This window comes from Bos indicus, chromosome X (assembly GCF_029378745.1).
Source record: "Bos indicus isolate NIAB-ARS_2022 breed Sahiwal x Tharparkar chromosome X, NIAB-ARS_B.indTharparkar_mat_pri_1.0, whole genome shotgun sequence".
Taxonomy (NCBI): domain Eukaryota; kingdom Metazoa; phylum Chordata; class Mammalia; order Artiodactyla; family Bovidae; genus Bos; species Bos indicus.
Window position 1 is genome coordinate 110,235,229 of NC_091789.1, and position 17,618 is coordinate 110,252,846.

Consider the following 17,618-nt stretch of genomic DNA (forward strand, 5'->3'; position numbering starts at 1 on the left):
TTTCTCTTTCTGCCATGTTGCAGCCTATGGAGGAGTGCTGGGAACAGGACTTCTAGAACAAATAGGTCTGGAAGGCTATGATCCAAGGCTCCACTTTTGGTGGCTCTAAGCAGGGTACTGTGAAACCAGAGGGAGCACTTGGATCCTCTTCTGAAAACTGGAGGTGTTTATGCCCAAGATGAAACCGAAATTTGGGCAAGAGATGTGTTCACGTGTACAAAGCAAAGAACAGTGACTCCTGGCACTAAACTGAACAAAACTGTAAGAATCTGGGGAAAAGATAACTTGTGTCTATGGAAATAGTGGCTTGGTTCCTGTGGAATTCTGCTGTATCTCTTGAGGGTTTAAACTTATTGAAAACTAAAGTGTGGAATTATTTAAAAAAATGAAAACAAAAAACCCCCATCCTATTGTATATAGATTTTGATAGGATAACTATCTAATCTTTTAAGCAGTTTAATCAGAATCTCCTACAATATTATTAAAAACATCTTGAAATTCTAAAATACAAGATATCAGAAAATAATGTGACATGTTCTTGAAGACTGCCCATAATCAATTATATTCTTAAGCTTTGGTTTTCTTCTAAAACAGAACAGCCTCCATTGTGGTTTGCTTTCTTATGTCTGTTGTGTCAGTCATTTTGTGTGTGTGTGTGTGTGTGTGTGTGTGTGTCAGTCATTTTAATATCGTCCTCATCCCCTGAGCTTCAGTTCTGTATCAGTGAGATCTGGAGTCTACAGTCTGTTCCATGGGTTTCATGTGAGCATTAACTGAGGATCAAGGGCACTAGAATGTTATCTTCTCACATCCTAGTCTTTAAAACCAGATTTCTCAGAATTCATTTGAAAATAACATTAAAGAGCTTCTAAGTGAGGGCCTGAAAGGTTTTTCAATGCATGTAATTTGAATTTTTACATTGTTGAACTCTGAAATCTATTGACTATTTATTTCCTCCTGGAAAAGGAAATGGCAACCCACTTTAGTATTCTTGCCTGGAAAATCCCATGGATACAGCAGCCTGGCAGGCTACAGTCCATGGGGTCGCAAAAGTCAGACACGACTTAGCGACTAAACCACCATTTATTACTCTGGAGTCTGGATTTTAGTCCAGATTTGACTGAAGTCAAGTTTTGTTGCTAAAGACTTGTACCACTCACAGGAAGATATTTTACAAACATCTGAAAACTTTTCTACATTAAGACTCACTTGTAATGGTGTTAAACTAGTTGCTGAAAGAAAGGAAAACATTGAATTGAAGATATTTACTAAAAGGAAAAGAATTTGAACACATTAGAGAATTACCTGTCATCAGAACTTTGTATTTTAAAATACTTACTAGTTATTGCTGTGCCAATGTAGTACATTTCAGTCAAAGAATCTACTATCTGTTTGAGGTTCCTCACACAGCCAACAGCTAATGCTACAAGTAACTCAAAGCCCGCATTAATGGTAGCTGGTGAACCACAGACTGGAATAGCCTGTTCGGCTGGCAGTTCTCCATTTCTCATATACTGCAGGTAAACATTGGACGCAGGGAAGATGAAATCATCAATTAATTCCTACAAAGTTGAAAAAAGATTATGTATTAGCAATGGTATGTATTTATATTAAAAAATATAGTTATTTATGTGTGCATGTGTTTCTTAAGAAAGAAATCTCTTGGCAGGAAATATTGTTAAATTACTTGTCAGAACACAAGATCTCATTACATTTCCGCTAACTTACTTGGATTTTCTAATAAAAAGATCCCTGCTTCAAAACACTTTCCTACAATTAACAAACAAATCTAATTTGTCAGGCTAAAAACTACGTTAAGTATCGAGAACAAGCTGACTGTAGCACTTCCAATTCACATTAAGTAAATTTACTCTCTTAATCACATGTATACCAAAACTCATTTTGAATTAGAAGAAAATGTCCGAAAGTGGTACTTTTTGTTTCCTTGCATTACCACGTATGTGAAAACACTCATTATAGAAATATGCAGTCTTGGGACTTTCCTGGTGGTCCAGTGGCTAAGACTCCACACTCCAAATACTGGGGGCCAGGTTCTGATCCTTGGTCAGGAACTAGATCCCACACACCGCCACTAAATACCCTGCCTGCCACAGCTAAGACCCAGTGCAGCCAAATAAATATTAAAAAAGGAAAGAAATATGCACAGCCTTACATAACAGAGGTCTGTCTCATTTTACATAGTCTGATGAAGTGAAAAGTTCAGATTTTCTAAATAGAAAAATTAAATAGTGCTTACTTACACGTACTGAAATTTATGTAAAAATTTTAGAAACGGTACTTAAAACATTACTGTAACCTCTATATTCTTTAAAAGGAGAAAAGAGAAAAGGACAAGATAATACACCAAAGACTAATGATACCATAAATTAACCAGACAGATTTACTAATAAACATTCAGAAGGTTATGATATCCAGCCAAGATGACATAACTTACTTTAATGAGATTAGCACCTCCTTTTTCACAACCAATATGATACTTTTTCTCAGGGGTTTGAAAAGCCAGTAATTCTTTTGTTACCCCAAGATGACCTTCCAAGATCGTCTCTTCAATACCCGTTTCACCTGTTCTCTTAACATCATCCTGCCAAAGAAAAATATCAAATGCCTAAATTATGAAAGGGTGGTAAAGAGGGAAGGAGAAGTCAGAATGAGAGAGAGCTGGACAGAGACAATTCCCTTAAAACTTTTCTATTCTAAGCAATTTTTTTCTCTCCAGAACTTTCAGAAGTAGGCTTCCCAAACTAGGAAGAAATGTTAATCTGAAGAAATATTAATCCGAAGGCTATTAACTACCAATCTCTTTAGAAATAAATTCTTCTACAACTAAGTATCAGATGTTAATAAAGTTAAATGAAGTGCTGGCCTATCACTGATTTTTTGATGAAAACAATTCAAGAATACTTTTCAAAAGATGAAAATTTGCAAATGGGCCTAAGATTCTAAAATAGAAGAAGCTGCATGTCAGTGTTTTGAGTCTTATGTGAAACAAAGCATTTGACAAAACTAGTTATGCATTCATTCAGTGAATCATGAGTTAGGAATATCCAATAACACAGAGTACATTCTTTGGTTCTTTAACCAAAGTGCTCAAAGACTATAAACTATCTAATAATAAAACATTCTATTTATTGATACGATAAACACAGTACTAAATGCAACTTACCCTGATTCTCTTAAGCCAATCAATTTCGTTATTGAGAAGAACTTCTGCATTGGGTATGTTAATATTACTATTGTAGGCATAATTAAGAAGGTGCCTTAAAAGAGTAAAGTAGTCGCCTGAATGTTTAGCTCTCTCTCTGGCTGTGCTCTGAAACAATAAAGTTGAATAATATTAATTTACAAGTCCATCCTCAGAATCCACTTTTTAAAAACCCAGAGTTAACTAGAGTAGATGACCAAGATAGTATGGGCAATTACTAATATTTATTAAATAAATATAGACTGCTCTAACTTTAATATAAGCTAACACCATAAATTCTTGACTGTTCCTTGTGTAAGAATGAATCACAATGATAAGCATATTTTTAAAATGTCTCACCCCCAAAACGGTGAAGAGCAGAGTAATGAAGAAAAGTAGAGGCCTGTGTCCCATGCAACATCTGGTGCACATTAAAAAGAACTGCTCCTGTGCCACCTGGCGAACAGTTCTGAAATAAAAATTTTTCACATTCAATATATTATCTTCATGAAAAAAAGGAAAAAAAAAAACAAAAAAACAAAAAAAAAACTTCCAACACTGTCTCTTGGGACGGGGGACGGTGTTAAGGGGTTGGTAAATTCAAAGTAAAAATACAAGAAAGAATATGTAACACCCCTTTAAGCAGCAACATTTCATAGATGAACTTAGGCTGTGTCAAGAACTAAAATGTCAAAATGTCACCAAGGGAGTTTGAGGGATACCCTCTCACACCCTCTTTCTTGGAACAGGCTGGAAATGTTCCTCTAGATACAAGAGTTGTATGGTAAGCCTTATGCATCTTCTGGGCATTCCACAGAATTTTTATCTCAAAGCATATTACCCAGATCAGCAGCATCTGAGAACTTGCTATGTGGTTTCTTAGTTCCCAGCAACCTGTGTTTTAATAAACCCTTCAGGTGATTCTAACATGTGCTAAAGACTGAGGATAACTGTATTACACAATGTTCTATGATTACTCATGGGAAAAACTTCTCTGGTCCCAGTACTGGGAATTTTACCTAAGCACCATGGATCTCTTAAAAAATATGTATCCTATACAGCTATCACTAGAATAAATGCTTTAAGAGGGCAAAGACATCATCCATTTAGTTTACTTCTGTGCCTCCAGAATGAAGAATCATGTCTGGCATGTAACAAGTGCTAAGAACTAGTTACCAGATGTTTAAGTACTGTTGGTTTACAAGATGGAGGTCTGTCTCCATTAGATAGCAAGCTCTTTCAAGGGCAGGGCTTGGCTTCTTTGTTACATGAGTTCCTGGCACTTAAAGCAACTTCTGACATAAGGAAGATGCTCAAAAAGTATCTCCTGACAAAACACTTGTGCATTTCAGACATTACCAACTACATTTTGTGAATAACTGTTTCTGTCAATGTGCTAGCTGATAGACAGCTTAGAACCAGTTTTTTAATTCAATATAAGAAGCTGAAAGTATACATTCTGTGTACTAACCTCCCTCCTGGATATTTTTAAGGTTTCTGAACTCAAGTACATGGTCCTATAAACCAGAGGGACCTTTAGAAGCTTTGTTGGTTGAGTCTGGTGAAACTCAAATAAATTAACACCCAGAGTACTTAGTTTTGGGGGTAGAGGGTCTTTAACTTTTACAAAGTAAGTGTCATTCATACTGTCCCAGTTTATTTATCTTTTTTGAAGTTAGGTATGCAGCCCAAAGAGCATGAGGGTCTATAAAGAGTTGATGCTTGCCAGTTCCTAATGAACCCTCCCTCACACATGTAGACTTCAGTAACTCATCAAAAGAAACATGTCTTTAATAGGATTTTAAAATAAAATCTGGTTGTCTGTATCCTCACAATTTATTCAATCTGATTATTTCTCACATCTACTATTGCTGTACTTCCAGAGTCTCTCATCTTTTATTTGGACTAATGAAGTAGTCCAAGTGCATTTCCTGCCACTCTGTAACTTATTCTCAACAAAGCAACCAGAATAAACTTAAATGTTAACCCAGGGCACATCATTCCTCTGCTCAAAACCCTTCAATAGGGGCCTTCCCTCACGGTCCAGGTGTTAAGACTCTGTGCTCCCAATGCCGGGGGCACAGGTTTTAATCTCTAGTCAGGGAACTAAGATCCCACACGCCCAGCGGACTGGCCAAAAACAAAACAAAACAAAACAACCCAACCAACCCAAATGGAAAACAAACCCTCCAATGGATACCCATCGCAGGTAAAAGTTAATGTCTTTACAATGATCTATAAAATCCTCACAGGCTGCTTGTTGCCTCTCTGGCCTCACCTCCTATGACTCCCCTGCCTCTGCTGTTCCAGTAATCCTCGTCTCCTCCATATTGTTCCTGCCTTGGGATATTTGCATCTGTTGTTTCTTTCTGCTTAAAGCACACTTCCCCCAAGGCAGGAGGGGGAGGGATAAACATGGAATTTGGGATTAACAGACTACTAAATATATATATATAAAGGACCTACTATATAGCACAGGAAACTATATCCAGTAGCTTGTAATAACCTATGATGGAAAAGAATCTGAAAAAATATATGTATATAACTCAATCACTTTGCTATACATCTGAAAACACTGAAAAGCAGCTATACCTTAATTAAAAAGCAAACATTAAAAAAATATATATTTGGCCACATAACCAAAATATATTTTTCACATAAAACAAAATTTTAAATAAGATATGATGGAGGTGTTAGCTAACCTAAGGCTATGGTGGTAACCATATTGCAAGATACGAGTGTATCAAACCAATACTTTGTACACCTTAAACTTACAGTTATGTTGACTACATCTCAATAAAGCCAAAGAAAATAAAAAAATACAATTCAAAATGAAAAACAAAACACAAAAAAATCCCACCCAAAAATCCAACACACTTCCTCCATAGATCACTATGTCACTCTTTCCAGAGCTTTGTTTAAAAGGTCTCCTTCTCAGGGAAGCCTTCTCTGACTATCCTACATAAAACTGAACTCCATTGACCGCACCCCCGCCCTTTATCCCTAATTCCTGCTTTCTCTCAATAGCATTTATTATTATAACATACCATATATTTTCCCATGTCTTCCCTCCACACTCCTCACCTCCCTTTTAGTACAGACTCCAAGAAGGCTGGCATTTTGCCTGTTTTATTTGCTGCTATATCCCTAGTAGCTAAGTTACATATGACAGTAATACTGATTAGAGCTCAAGTTTAAAAAGTTACCTTATGAAGGTCAAGATTAGACTGACATAAGAGGATGGAAAACTGACATTTTCTACAAATTTCATTGACTTGCACAAAAAGAAGCCCAAAGCACAGTCAATGTCATTGATTAAATGCTCTTAAAATGAAAAGCTAGGACTTTATAATTGGTCTTTATTCTTGGTGTATAATGTTAAAGTTCTTACCATAACCACACCTTGTGAATTTCGTACTGACTTAACAACTTCACTAAAAAAACACTTGCCTTCTAGGTATGCAAGAAAGGAAGCCAATGTTGTATTTACTTAAATCCTGTAAACCACATTTTTAAAATGGACTAAAATACATACCTCTTAGGTGAAATTAAATTCTGAAATTATAGAAAAAGTAATTTTACTTTTGAGAATAATGTTGACATTGTGTAGACAAAACCGAACAAATTCAGATCTAAGCAAAAACACAGTTTAATAAAAATTTCCTCAATATTAATGTGCTATAGAGACAATAAACATTTGATTTCCGGGATAAATTCTGCCAACATAAATTAATTCATTTCTGCTTTAAAAATTAAGATCAAATCTCTTACAATTAAAAAGATACTTACTTGCTGTGACAGTGCAATAGTAAATCAATAATGAATGTCTGCCAAGCCTTTTCTTTACTAAGAGTATCTAAGGCTGTTGGAATCAAGGCAAAACATAATGTCATCACTTCCATTGCTTCACAGCAAACCTGTTCATCCTCCAAATCTGGCTCATTGCCTGCATTGGTCTGTAAAATTATAGTCAGGGACAAATTACCTAGAGATGCATTTAAGAAAAATCTCAAACAAGTTCAAGTTAATGCTTAATACATACCTACTCACTTAAACCACCTGGCCTCAGCCTCTTTACCTACAACTCCTAAGACCCTTTTGGAATAGTACAGAAATGGCTATAAATAAGAGGATGAAGTCTAATTCTATTCTTCTGCTACATCCCAAGGAGGGCCGCAGGAGTACACTGAGCATACTACCTGCTTCTTTGCCCCTCAGGCTCCTGGAGACCTTCTGCGTTGTGTACTTCTGCACCAACAACTGTTCTCAAGAATCATTCTGGCACTGCAACCAGACCACTCAACTGACTAGTTCCATCATGCAGCCTGCCTAAAGTGCTATTTTATTCAAAAGTAGTGGTCTCAGACCACTGTTCAGGAAGGATTCGAAGGTTTTCTAAACTAAAATATGCTTCAGTAGGTAGCTAATAAATTCTAACCTGAATTTATCAATAAGCAGTATTTCTAATACATGCTGGCAAAAGAATAGGCATTCAAATATTTGCTAAATGAATAAACACCACCACACCAGACATACTATAGGACGTCAAAACATATCCCAGGCAAATCAGGGTTATGTTGACCATAAAAGGGAAGCTCCTACAATTTAATTTCCCCTTCTATATATGTGGCAGTGGTTATCAAGGGCAGGTATATATAACAGAAAGTCAGAGTCAGTCTCTCTTCTTTAAATAACTTGATTAATCTAATGGGAGATCAAGGATGATACCTAACTGGCTGATATTCTTGACTGCTTTAAAAGAATCAAAAATACTTAATGCCATGGTATCCCAACTGACAGTCACCTAAACTAAAATTTACACAAGACATAAAGATAATGAAAGAAGAATAAAGAGAATAGGAGAAAGCAAATTCAGTATGAAACAATCATATCTGACCATAGTGAGAAGTACAAAAAGATAGTTTAAGAAAAAGCCTTGTGGCACAAATTCGAAGTACTTTATTTTCAAAGTAAAATTTTACTATATCCTCACCTTAACTATAGCTATCAGTTTATTTTCAACCATTAAAATGCAACTGGTTTTACTTTTAAAGATGGCAAATAATTCAACCTCATGTACAATTAAACAGCATTTACTTTAAAGTATTACATTTCTGTGGTAATTCTTACCTTCTCATAAATTTTAGTGATTTCTTCATTTGGGCTAAATACTAGCTGTAATGCCCCACATCCTGATGCCCAGATGATTTTTTGGATAGCTCTAATTACACAAATATCAGGCATATATCTTGAAGCCTGCAAGACAATGAGTAATTAGAACAGTTGATAAAGCATTGGAACGAAATAATCCCTAGAAAAGCAAAAATGCTTCTCTGTAGAGGAAACAGAAATGGCTATGAAGCAGCACCACTGACTTTAGGTTCCCACATTGCCTTTGTCCCATTATTTCGTTTAACAGCAATACCATGAAGTCTGCTATTATTACCTGGCTCTACACTACTTCCAGAAGAATCTGAAAAAGACTACAGACGTGACCTAACCATTCCACTCCTAGTTTTTCACCCAGGAGAAATAAAAACTTAGGTCCACGCAATCACTTGTACAGAATGTTCACAGGAGCTTTATTCAGAGCTAAGAAAGAGACACAATCCAAATGTCCTTCGCCAAGTATGTGGATAAACACCATGTGGAATATTCATAATGGGATATAATACTCAGCAATAAAAAGGAACGGACTAATGATCCACACCACTCAGATAATGCTCAAAGCCATTACTCTGAGTGAAAGAAGCTAGACATAAAAGAACACAAACTGTAAGATTCCACTTGTGTAAAATTCTAGAAAGTGCAAACTACTATACAGTAAGAAAAGATCAGTGGTTATCTGAGGCCAGAGGAAGAAGTGACTGCAAAGGGGCATATAGAGAGAGGGACAGAGATGTTTTGTGTCTTGACTACAGTGGAGGTGAGACACAAACATGTATTTGTTAGATTGTACTTTAAAAGGGTGCTGCTATTCATTGTATATCATGAATTATGTGTGTTCAGTTGCTCAGTTGTGGCCAACTCTTTGGGACCCCATGGACTGTAGCCAACCAGGCTCCTCTATCCGTGGGATTTCCCAGACAAGAACACTGGAGTGGGTTGCCATTTCCTCCTCCAGGGGATCTTCCCAGCCTCGGGATCAAACCCACATCTCTTACATCTCTTGCATTTGCAGGTGGATTTCTTTATTATTATTTTTTTTACCACTGAGCCACCTGGGAAGCCCCTTATTGCACATAAAGGCGATTAAAACCAAAAAGTACCAATATTAACATTAGACACAATTCATGTTAAGGGAACTTTATCTAGACTAACTTGGTGATTTGAGTGGGTGGGTCTAGGAAAAGGAAGCCCCAAAATGTGATAAGGGTTATTTCTACATTAACAGAGGGTCAAAAATGAAAGAAATGAACCTTCCGGAATTTGAGAGCCTTACAAGTTTAACACTAACCTCATCAGATATTTGCTGAGCAAGACGAATTGACACATTTCTAAGCATGCATTCAGACGATGGATTGGGAATGCTCTGAAGGGCACTTTGTAGCACCACTGCTTGATCATGAGTCACTTGGTTGACCTGAAAAAAGTCAAACATTTTAATACTATGTACATACCCAGACTCAATCATTTGCCCCTCATTCATCCCCACTCCCCCAGGATGACATGCCCTCTGTAAATATACTGTAGAACCTATGTGGCTTACACAAAGAGTTCTTTGCATTACCAACAATGTGGGCTTTCTCTTTCCCTTGTGCAGTGGAGGGCCACGTATCCCTCTGCAAATCCCTTTTAGATCAATCTGACTTGTGTCTCTACAACTGCATTCAGCATAACTTAGAGAGGTGAATGAGTGATCAACCCACTGACTCATTCCAATTCTATCTAGAAACTCAGTAAAGTACTCCACATGCGTGCTCCTACGCAGACCCTGCTCCCCATTCACCTGGTCATCAAATTCTTCTTAGAAAAGGAGAAAAACTAAGGAATATCAGTAATAGAATAGAAGCATTAATGTATAAAAGGCACCAGAGCGTCACACTTAAGTTCATAAAGAAAAAATGTTCAAGTCACTAGCCAGGCAATTCTGACTGTTTTACAAGTTCTACCTCCTCTTTATGCTCCAAGTATTTCTACAACAGTATTTAAGACAAGTCTGTTTTACTAATTTTGCCTTTAGTGTCCTGATGACTGTGAGCTCCTTGAGATTAGAAGCTATTATGTACCTTTGTATCCACAGTAGCACATTCTCCGAATAAAAGAGAAAAGTGAAAGAGGGAAACATTTATATTTTGTTTACCTCATTAATAAGCTCCTGTGTCAGGGATTACAATAAAAATGTTTTTATCTTAAGAAGAACACCACTGTTTAAAAATCCTAGTAAGTATGCTACTTTTAATACAGAACAATTTAAGACTTAGGCCACTTTTTTTCATTAGCTTTTTAAATGAAAATTTCTAACATATATGACAATGAAGAGAACAGTATTATCCACTGTGCTGCTTTAACAATTATGAACAAAAGGACCAAAATTATCTTAGCTAACCACTCCCTCTCACTTTCCATCCTCTTCCTACCCCAGGATTATTTTGAAGCAAATCCTAAATACTATATAATATCATTTGTAAATGGCAATTATTTTTGAGAAGGTTCTTTCTTTTAAACATAATCATAAGTATCATTATCACACCTATTATGTTATTATCTCAATTACATGTGATTATTATAACATCACATATATAATCAATATTCTAATCTCCCTAAGACCTAAGCCATTCCTAAAACAGAAAATTTGTATTCCTGAACCTTATGTCTTCTATTGTTAACTTAGAAAACCATCACTTATGAGGCATGTAAAAGAACTCAAATGCATAATTTTAACTTCTCATAAACAGACATTGAATTCTGGCATGTCTTGAGAACCTTTGCTAAAATGGATTAAGAATGCCATCAAGACGAAAATGAGATCAGAATTGGAGGTTAAGCCTGTTAAGGTAGGGAGAGAGGCTGGCAACAAGGTAAATCAGTTACAGGTGACCCCTGAACAGCATGGGTGTTAAGACAGACATTCCATGCAGTTGAAAATCTGCACATAGCTTTACAGTTGGCCCTGGGTATCTGTGGTTCCAATCAATTTAGGATGGTGTGGTACTGCAGTGCTTATCGAACAATCCATGTATAAGCAGACTCGAGCAGTTCAAACCTGTGTTGTACATGGTCAACTGTACATCTTTTTTATTACCACCTGTGTCTATATGAGGTAGTAAGAGATTCATATGGAGTGTTTCATAGGTTGAAAATAATTGAAAGAGCGACTTCCCTGGTGTCCAGTGGTCAGGACTTTGCCTTTTCACTGTTGAGAGTCCGGGTTCATTCTCTGGTTGGGAAACTAAGATCCCACAAGCTGCTCAGCAAGGCCAAAATAAATAAAATAACTGAAAGACTATCTGGGGTTTCTAGTGGTTCCATACCAATTTTAGGATTATTTGTTCTAGTTCTGTGAAGAACGTCACAAGTATTTTGATAGCAATTGCATTAAATCTGTAGATTGCTTTGGGTATGAACATTTTAACAATATTAATTCTTCCAATCCATGAACACAGCATAACTTTCCATTTCTTCATATCGTATTACAACTTCTTTTTATCAATGTCTTATAATCTTTAGAGTATAGGTCTTTCATTTTCTCGGTTAAATTTATTGCTACATATTTTTTTTTTCCATGTGATTCCTTTCTCGATTTCTCTGATAGTTTCTTATTAGCATATAGAAATGCAACAGATTTCTGTATATCAATCTTGTATCTCACAACTTTACTGAATTCACTTATTCTACTATTTTTTTTTTGGTGGGGCTTTTAAAGTTTTCTAAAAATAGTATCATGTCATCTGCAAACAGGGATTCAACAATTCCAGTCCTGGGTATATACTTGAAGAAAATGAAAACCCTAATTTGGACAGACACATGCACCTCAATGTTCATAATAGCATTATTCACAATTACCAAGATACGGAAGGAAGCAACCCAAGTGTCCATCAACAGATGAATGGATAAAGAAGACGTGGGGTGTTCGGCCATAAAAAGAATGAATGTTTGCCATTTGTGACTACATGGGACGATCATGAGGGTATTATGCTAATAGAGTAAGTTAGAGAAAGACAAATACCGTATATTTTTATGTATATGTGGGATCTGAAAGATAAAACAAACAAGTATAGCTAAACAGAAATAGAACCACAGATACAGAAAACAAACTAGTGGTTACCAGAGTGGAAAGGGGTTGGTTGGAGAAGGGCAAAAAAGGTGAAGGGGATAAGAGGTACAAACTACTAGGTACAGAGTGAGTGAGTTATAAGGGTGTAAGGTATAGCACAGGGATAGAGCCAATATTTTATAACCACATGAAGTATGATCTATAAAAACATCAAATCACTATGCTGCACACCTGAAACTAACCTAACAGTGTAAGTCAACTACGTGTCGATAAACATTAACTGAAAGTCAACAGGACTTAAGGGGGCTGGGAAGAACTCTCCGCTCAGAGTACAGTCAGTGAAAAGCATTTGTAATTTTAATACAAATATAATTTAATAGAAGGAAACCAATAAAATGAGGCACTACTGGAAAGGAACTGAAAGCACTTTGAATCAACTCTGAACTCTATACTTAAGAGTTGCTAAGAAGTTTAAATTTAAAAACTGCCATCTATTATTATAAAAAGATTTTTTAAAAGTCTGTATTACCGATGCCATCGGATTCACGCCTTCCACACCCGGCTGACAAGCTTCTGCCACGGCTCGAACGTGACCATAGCCAATGGCAGTTAGCAACAGCTTGGCTATTTTAAGAGCATTGAGGTAGGCACCCCTTCGAGTTTCCATATCTGCATTTGGTAAGAAGTTATTTCTGGTTAGCATGCTCAAGACAAGGGGGAGGCCACCACTTTTCAAGAAGTGAAATTGAAAATCAGAGGAATCATCAGCCAGAAGTGCACCAGCAGGCATTAACAAGGCATAGACTACCTGGAAAAAAGAAAAACTGTATTAAAAGATGTAAAAAAGACAACTTATTTGCCTCATCATCATTAGTTTAAAATTTTCCTGTATTTTTAAATTCTTTCAAAAATACTTCACAAGTTTTCCATGTTCTTCACACTATCATATAAAAGGTCAAATTTAAAGAACATGGGATAAATTCAAAAAGTAAAACAAACCTCTGTTAGGTATAGTACTTGTGAGGCTGAAGGACCAAAGAAAAGTGAGTCAAGAGATGGACTAAGGCTGCTGTCTCCAAGTTTGGCATGGTCTAAACAAATAGCTCTTAATTTTTCTATTGTTGTGCTATCTGTAAGAAAAAAAAAGAGACATAGTCTAAAATAAAACATAATTCATGCATTCATATTTCATTTTGGATATTCTAAAGACTACTTTAGTATGGAACAGAAATCAATTGAGTTACAGACTCAAACTTCACAAGACATAACGAGATCTGCATTGATTTAAAACAAAGAAAAAGTCACAATCAACCAGGGCTCTTTTATCACTCAACCCAGGTATGAGGGAAGCAGTCTCCTCCTACTCAGAGATCTGAAATCAACATGTCTTCCTCAGACACTAGAGACTGAAAATGGAGAAGGAAATGGCAACCCTCTCCATTATTTTTGCCTAGGAAATCCTATGGACAGAGCCTGGCAGGCTACAATCCATGGAGTCACAAAGAGTGGGACACGACTGAGTGACTGAGCACACAGCAACGGAGACTAAAAAATACAACACATTTCAAAAGTAGCTGAAAATAACAAAATGAAAGTATGACAAGCTCTTCTCTCCAACTTTTCTAATGTTAGCCTCCATGACACCACACATTAACTGGTTTGTTATAATGCAAGAAACTTGGTGGTACCATTAGAAACTGTACCTTAAAAAGTAAACATTAAAAAAAAAAAAAAGGGAACAGTACCTCAAAGAAAAAATATTTTTGGGATAATATTAAAAGATGCACTTCACTTAAATCACAGTGAAAAGATACCGTAGGAAAAAATCCCATTATTAGCTACCAAACACTCAAACTTACTTCAGAAAGTAGAAGTACTTTAATTTGCAAGGTAAATGCCCTATGATTTAAATACACTTGGATAAATAAGATTTTCTTTTTTCAGTAAAAGCTTTTTTTTTTTGAAAAGTAAAGATAACTGAAGATTACTATAATTTCCATAGGCTAAACTAATTTTTAGTGGCCCAGAAATATCTTATCAAAAAAATTCAAATTAGTGTCGAAATTGTTGGTTTTCCCTATTCTGAAGAGGGAGTAACATGTAACTAAATGAAATATTGTTTTAATAATATAACATTTGTGAATATCTTCTCCTGTCATTAAATATTCACCCTCTACATCATTTTTAAAGATTAAAATGATACTCTAACAATGGGTATTTTAGGTTTTCTCAAAAAACTTTTTTTAGACAATAAAGATCCAAATTATTCTCTACAAAGAAACCAATTCATACACTATATCTGAAAATATCTTGCTTAGTTTTATAAGTATTCTGAGTGAAGGGCAAAGGGAATAGGAGAAAAGAAACACGGGCTATAAGAAAAGGATGCACTGAATTTTAAGTAAATCATTTAATGTTGGATTATAGTTTATTCATTTGAGGGATCTGAACCAAATCACTAGTGGCCATTTCACCTTTAGCATCTATGAACCTAAATAACTTTAGGTCTTCGATTATGTACATGCTCATTTAACAGAATATGGAAAATAAGAGAAAAATTTAAACTGCCCATAATCCTGGATTTTAGTTTATTTCTTTCTAGTCCTTTGAAGAGATACCTAAGCCTAATTAATTACATGATATAGCAGCATGCTATTAAAAAGTCTAGAAAAATGATGAGCAGTAACACATGGGTTAAGAGTACAAAGTTTAGAGCCCAACTGCATGCATTATCTTAGAACTTCCTCTAAGCTGTGTGTCTCTGGCTAAAAGCAGCAGCGGCAGCAGCATCAACAACAACAACAACAAAAATCACCCCGTGCCTCAGTTTCCCCATCTTTAAAATACAAATAAAAATAATAATTCCCTCCATAGGAATGTTGTGAGGTTAAGTAACTTAACAAGTGTGAAGATATTAGTTAGACCAAACTCCTGGGAAAAAGAAAGCTCTGAAGAGGAAAAGCAACTCCTCTGCTGGTAAAGCAATATACATTTTAACTTCTCTGTATCAGGCAAGAACCTGGTTTCCTGATGTGCATGGGTCACAAGAACTTCTGAGTTTACCTACAGAGGACTGTGTAAGTTCTAAGGTTTAACAGCAAATTATAACGGAGGCGCTTGACTTTAGGCAAAGACTCAGAATAAATAGAAGTCAATTACTAGGAAAAAGCTTCTAATTCCACCTTGGTTTTGTTCCTCCTTTTAAAATATGTGCAAGTGTGCACAAACACTAAATGATTCCTCAAATGTTAGAATGTATAACTACTTCCTCTTCTTTGAGCTCCTGCTTCCTTTCTTAAAGAATGTGTTCATGCACGTGCCCATGTGTGTAACAACCACAGTGACAGAGACTAGGTTAACACTTGCTGAATAATGCTTAAATACCAGTCACTAGGCTAGGGTTTTCCATATACGATCTCATTTAATTCATACAGTTGTATGAAATCATTATTATTGGTCCAGTAAAACTAAGAAAACTTATGGCTAAGGCCATGGAGTAGCAACTTGAAGAAGCAGGATCTGAACTCAAGTCCATTTGAGTCCAAAGCCTATGATTTGTCTACTGTCATACAACCATTACTGGCATTTTCAAAGCTGGCTATTTCTAATTTAGGTACGATACTTGGATTACATAAAATATGACAAAAGCACCCTCCTAAGTTTTCTGCTTGAGCTGCCTGGCAAGAGCTCCCTCTCACCACCTGGTGGCAGTATGCTCCAACCACAAGATCAGGGATTATGAGATGGCCCTTTCAAATATTAAAGTTGAATTTGCATATATCAAGCAACAACTGTGACTCGAATACTAGGTAAGTAAAATAAATTCTAAGCAATACAACAGATAAAGATCAAATTAAATCAAGTCATTAAGAAAAGCTTTATTTAAGAATCTAATTAACATCTGAATTGATTCTATACCATATAACTCAGGATGGGGTAAGAAAGGTCAACATGGTGTCTACTTTAGAAAAAGGAGACAATGGAAACACAAGACAGTTTTAAAATTTATCTAGGCCAATTACTGAACTGCATTTATCAGCAATAAACTTCACTAAAATGAGAATAAATTAAAATACATGAACTCAGAAAGAATAAAGACACTGAAAGGAGTGGAAAGAACGTTAGAGATGTCGGCAAATTATTGAAGGTGTAGAGGGGATGGAAGATATTAATAGCTGGCTTAGCTGAACCCAAGAAGTGCTTTTTGGGGAGAAAGAAAAAGGGTACCTATAAATTAGCACCCCACCAAATTCTAGGAAAGTTAAGGATATGAAAGCAAAACATACTTAGCAGATGCAGACAGAGTGACTGAAGTCTGCAAAAGAAGCAACTTTCTACTCTATCTCCCTCCCCAACACACTGATAAAGCTGGGAAGCAGATGTCTCACTAATGCAGAGAATAGAGACAAATATGGAATACAGAAAAACTAAAAAGCAGGATTAGTCAGTATGAGTCCATGTTGGTTTTCTGATATAAATGTGTGTGTATTTAAGTGTGTATTACTTCCTCAGATCAAAGAAAAGGCCTAGGTGACAAGAACACCGCAGTAGTTACGAGCACAATTTAGCTGTTGCATTCTGGTTTCTAGCAGAGTACCCTCCCCCTTGCTAAAAGGAGAAATGCCTGATTCTAGGGCTGGAATAGAGAAAGCACTACCATGAACTTTAAATATCTCGTGCCAGAAAGTAAAAAGTACTTGAAAGATGATAAAACTATATCTAAGCTACATCTAAAAAAGCATTGGGTTCATATAAAAACACAGTGCGTACATCCACTGATCGTGACTGGGACAACTGAGTATCAAAATAAATAATGATTGTAATGGCTATTATGGATAAGGTGGTTAGATAGCATCACCGACTCAATGGACATGAACTTGAGCAAACTCTGGGCGACAGTGGAGGACAGGGAAGCCTGGAGCGCCTGCAGTCTATGGGGTCACAGAGAGTCGGATATGACTCAGCAACTGAGCAACAACAACGTAATGGCTATAACCCGATGGATAAAATAAGAATCTATGAGTAAATAGTGATCACACATTAATTTACAGGGGAGAAGCAAGGCTCTACTCTATCGTTCTTGGAGTTCTTGAATTGTACTTACAACTTTTCTGTAAGGTAGTAAATGTTTCCAAAAAGTTTTTTTAAACTTTTTAAAGTTGTATAGAATTGAATGATCTGGTCCAATTCTCTCCACCG

At 36.2% G+C, this 17,618-nt stretch overlaps 1 protein-coding gene across 5 annotated transcripts in view; it reads right to left on the reverse strand.

The window, feature by feature from the left end:
• Positions 1–17,618, reverse strand: part of USP9X (ubiquitin specific peptidase 9 X-linked) — a 131,430-nt gene that overhangs the window by 26,206 nt on the left and 87,606 nt on the right. For all 5 annotated transcript variants that reach the window (XM_070785209.1, XM_070785212.1, XM_070785210.1 and 2 more), the window contains exons 22-30: positions 13,419–13,549; positions 12,949–13,227; positions 9,660–9,785; positions 8,333–8,458; positions 6,992–7,158; positions 3,563–3,671; positions 3,185–3,331; positions 2,456–2,602; positions 1,340–1,562 (exon numbers count right to left, since the gene is read on the reverse strand). In XM_070785209.1, coding sequence (XP_070641310.1) covers positions 1,340–1,562; positions 2,456–2,602; positions 3,185–3,331; positions 3,563–3,671; positions 6,992–7,158; positions 8,333–8,458; positions 9,660–9,785; positions 12,949–13,227; positions 13,419–13,549 — 1,455 coding nt within the window. The remainder of the gene's footprint in view (positions 1–1,339; positions 1,563–2,455; positions 2,603–3,184; positions 3,332–3,562; positions 3,672–6,991; positions 7,159–8,332; positions 8,459–9,659; positions 9,786–12,948; positions 13,228–13,418; positions 13,550–17,618) is intronic.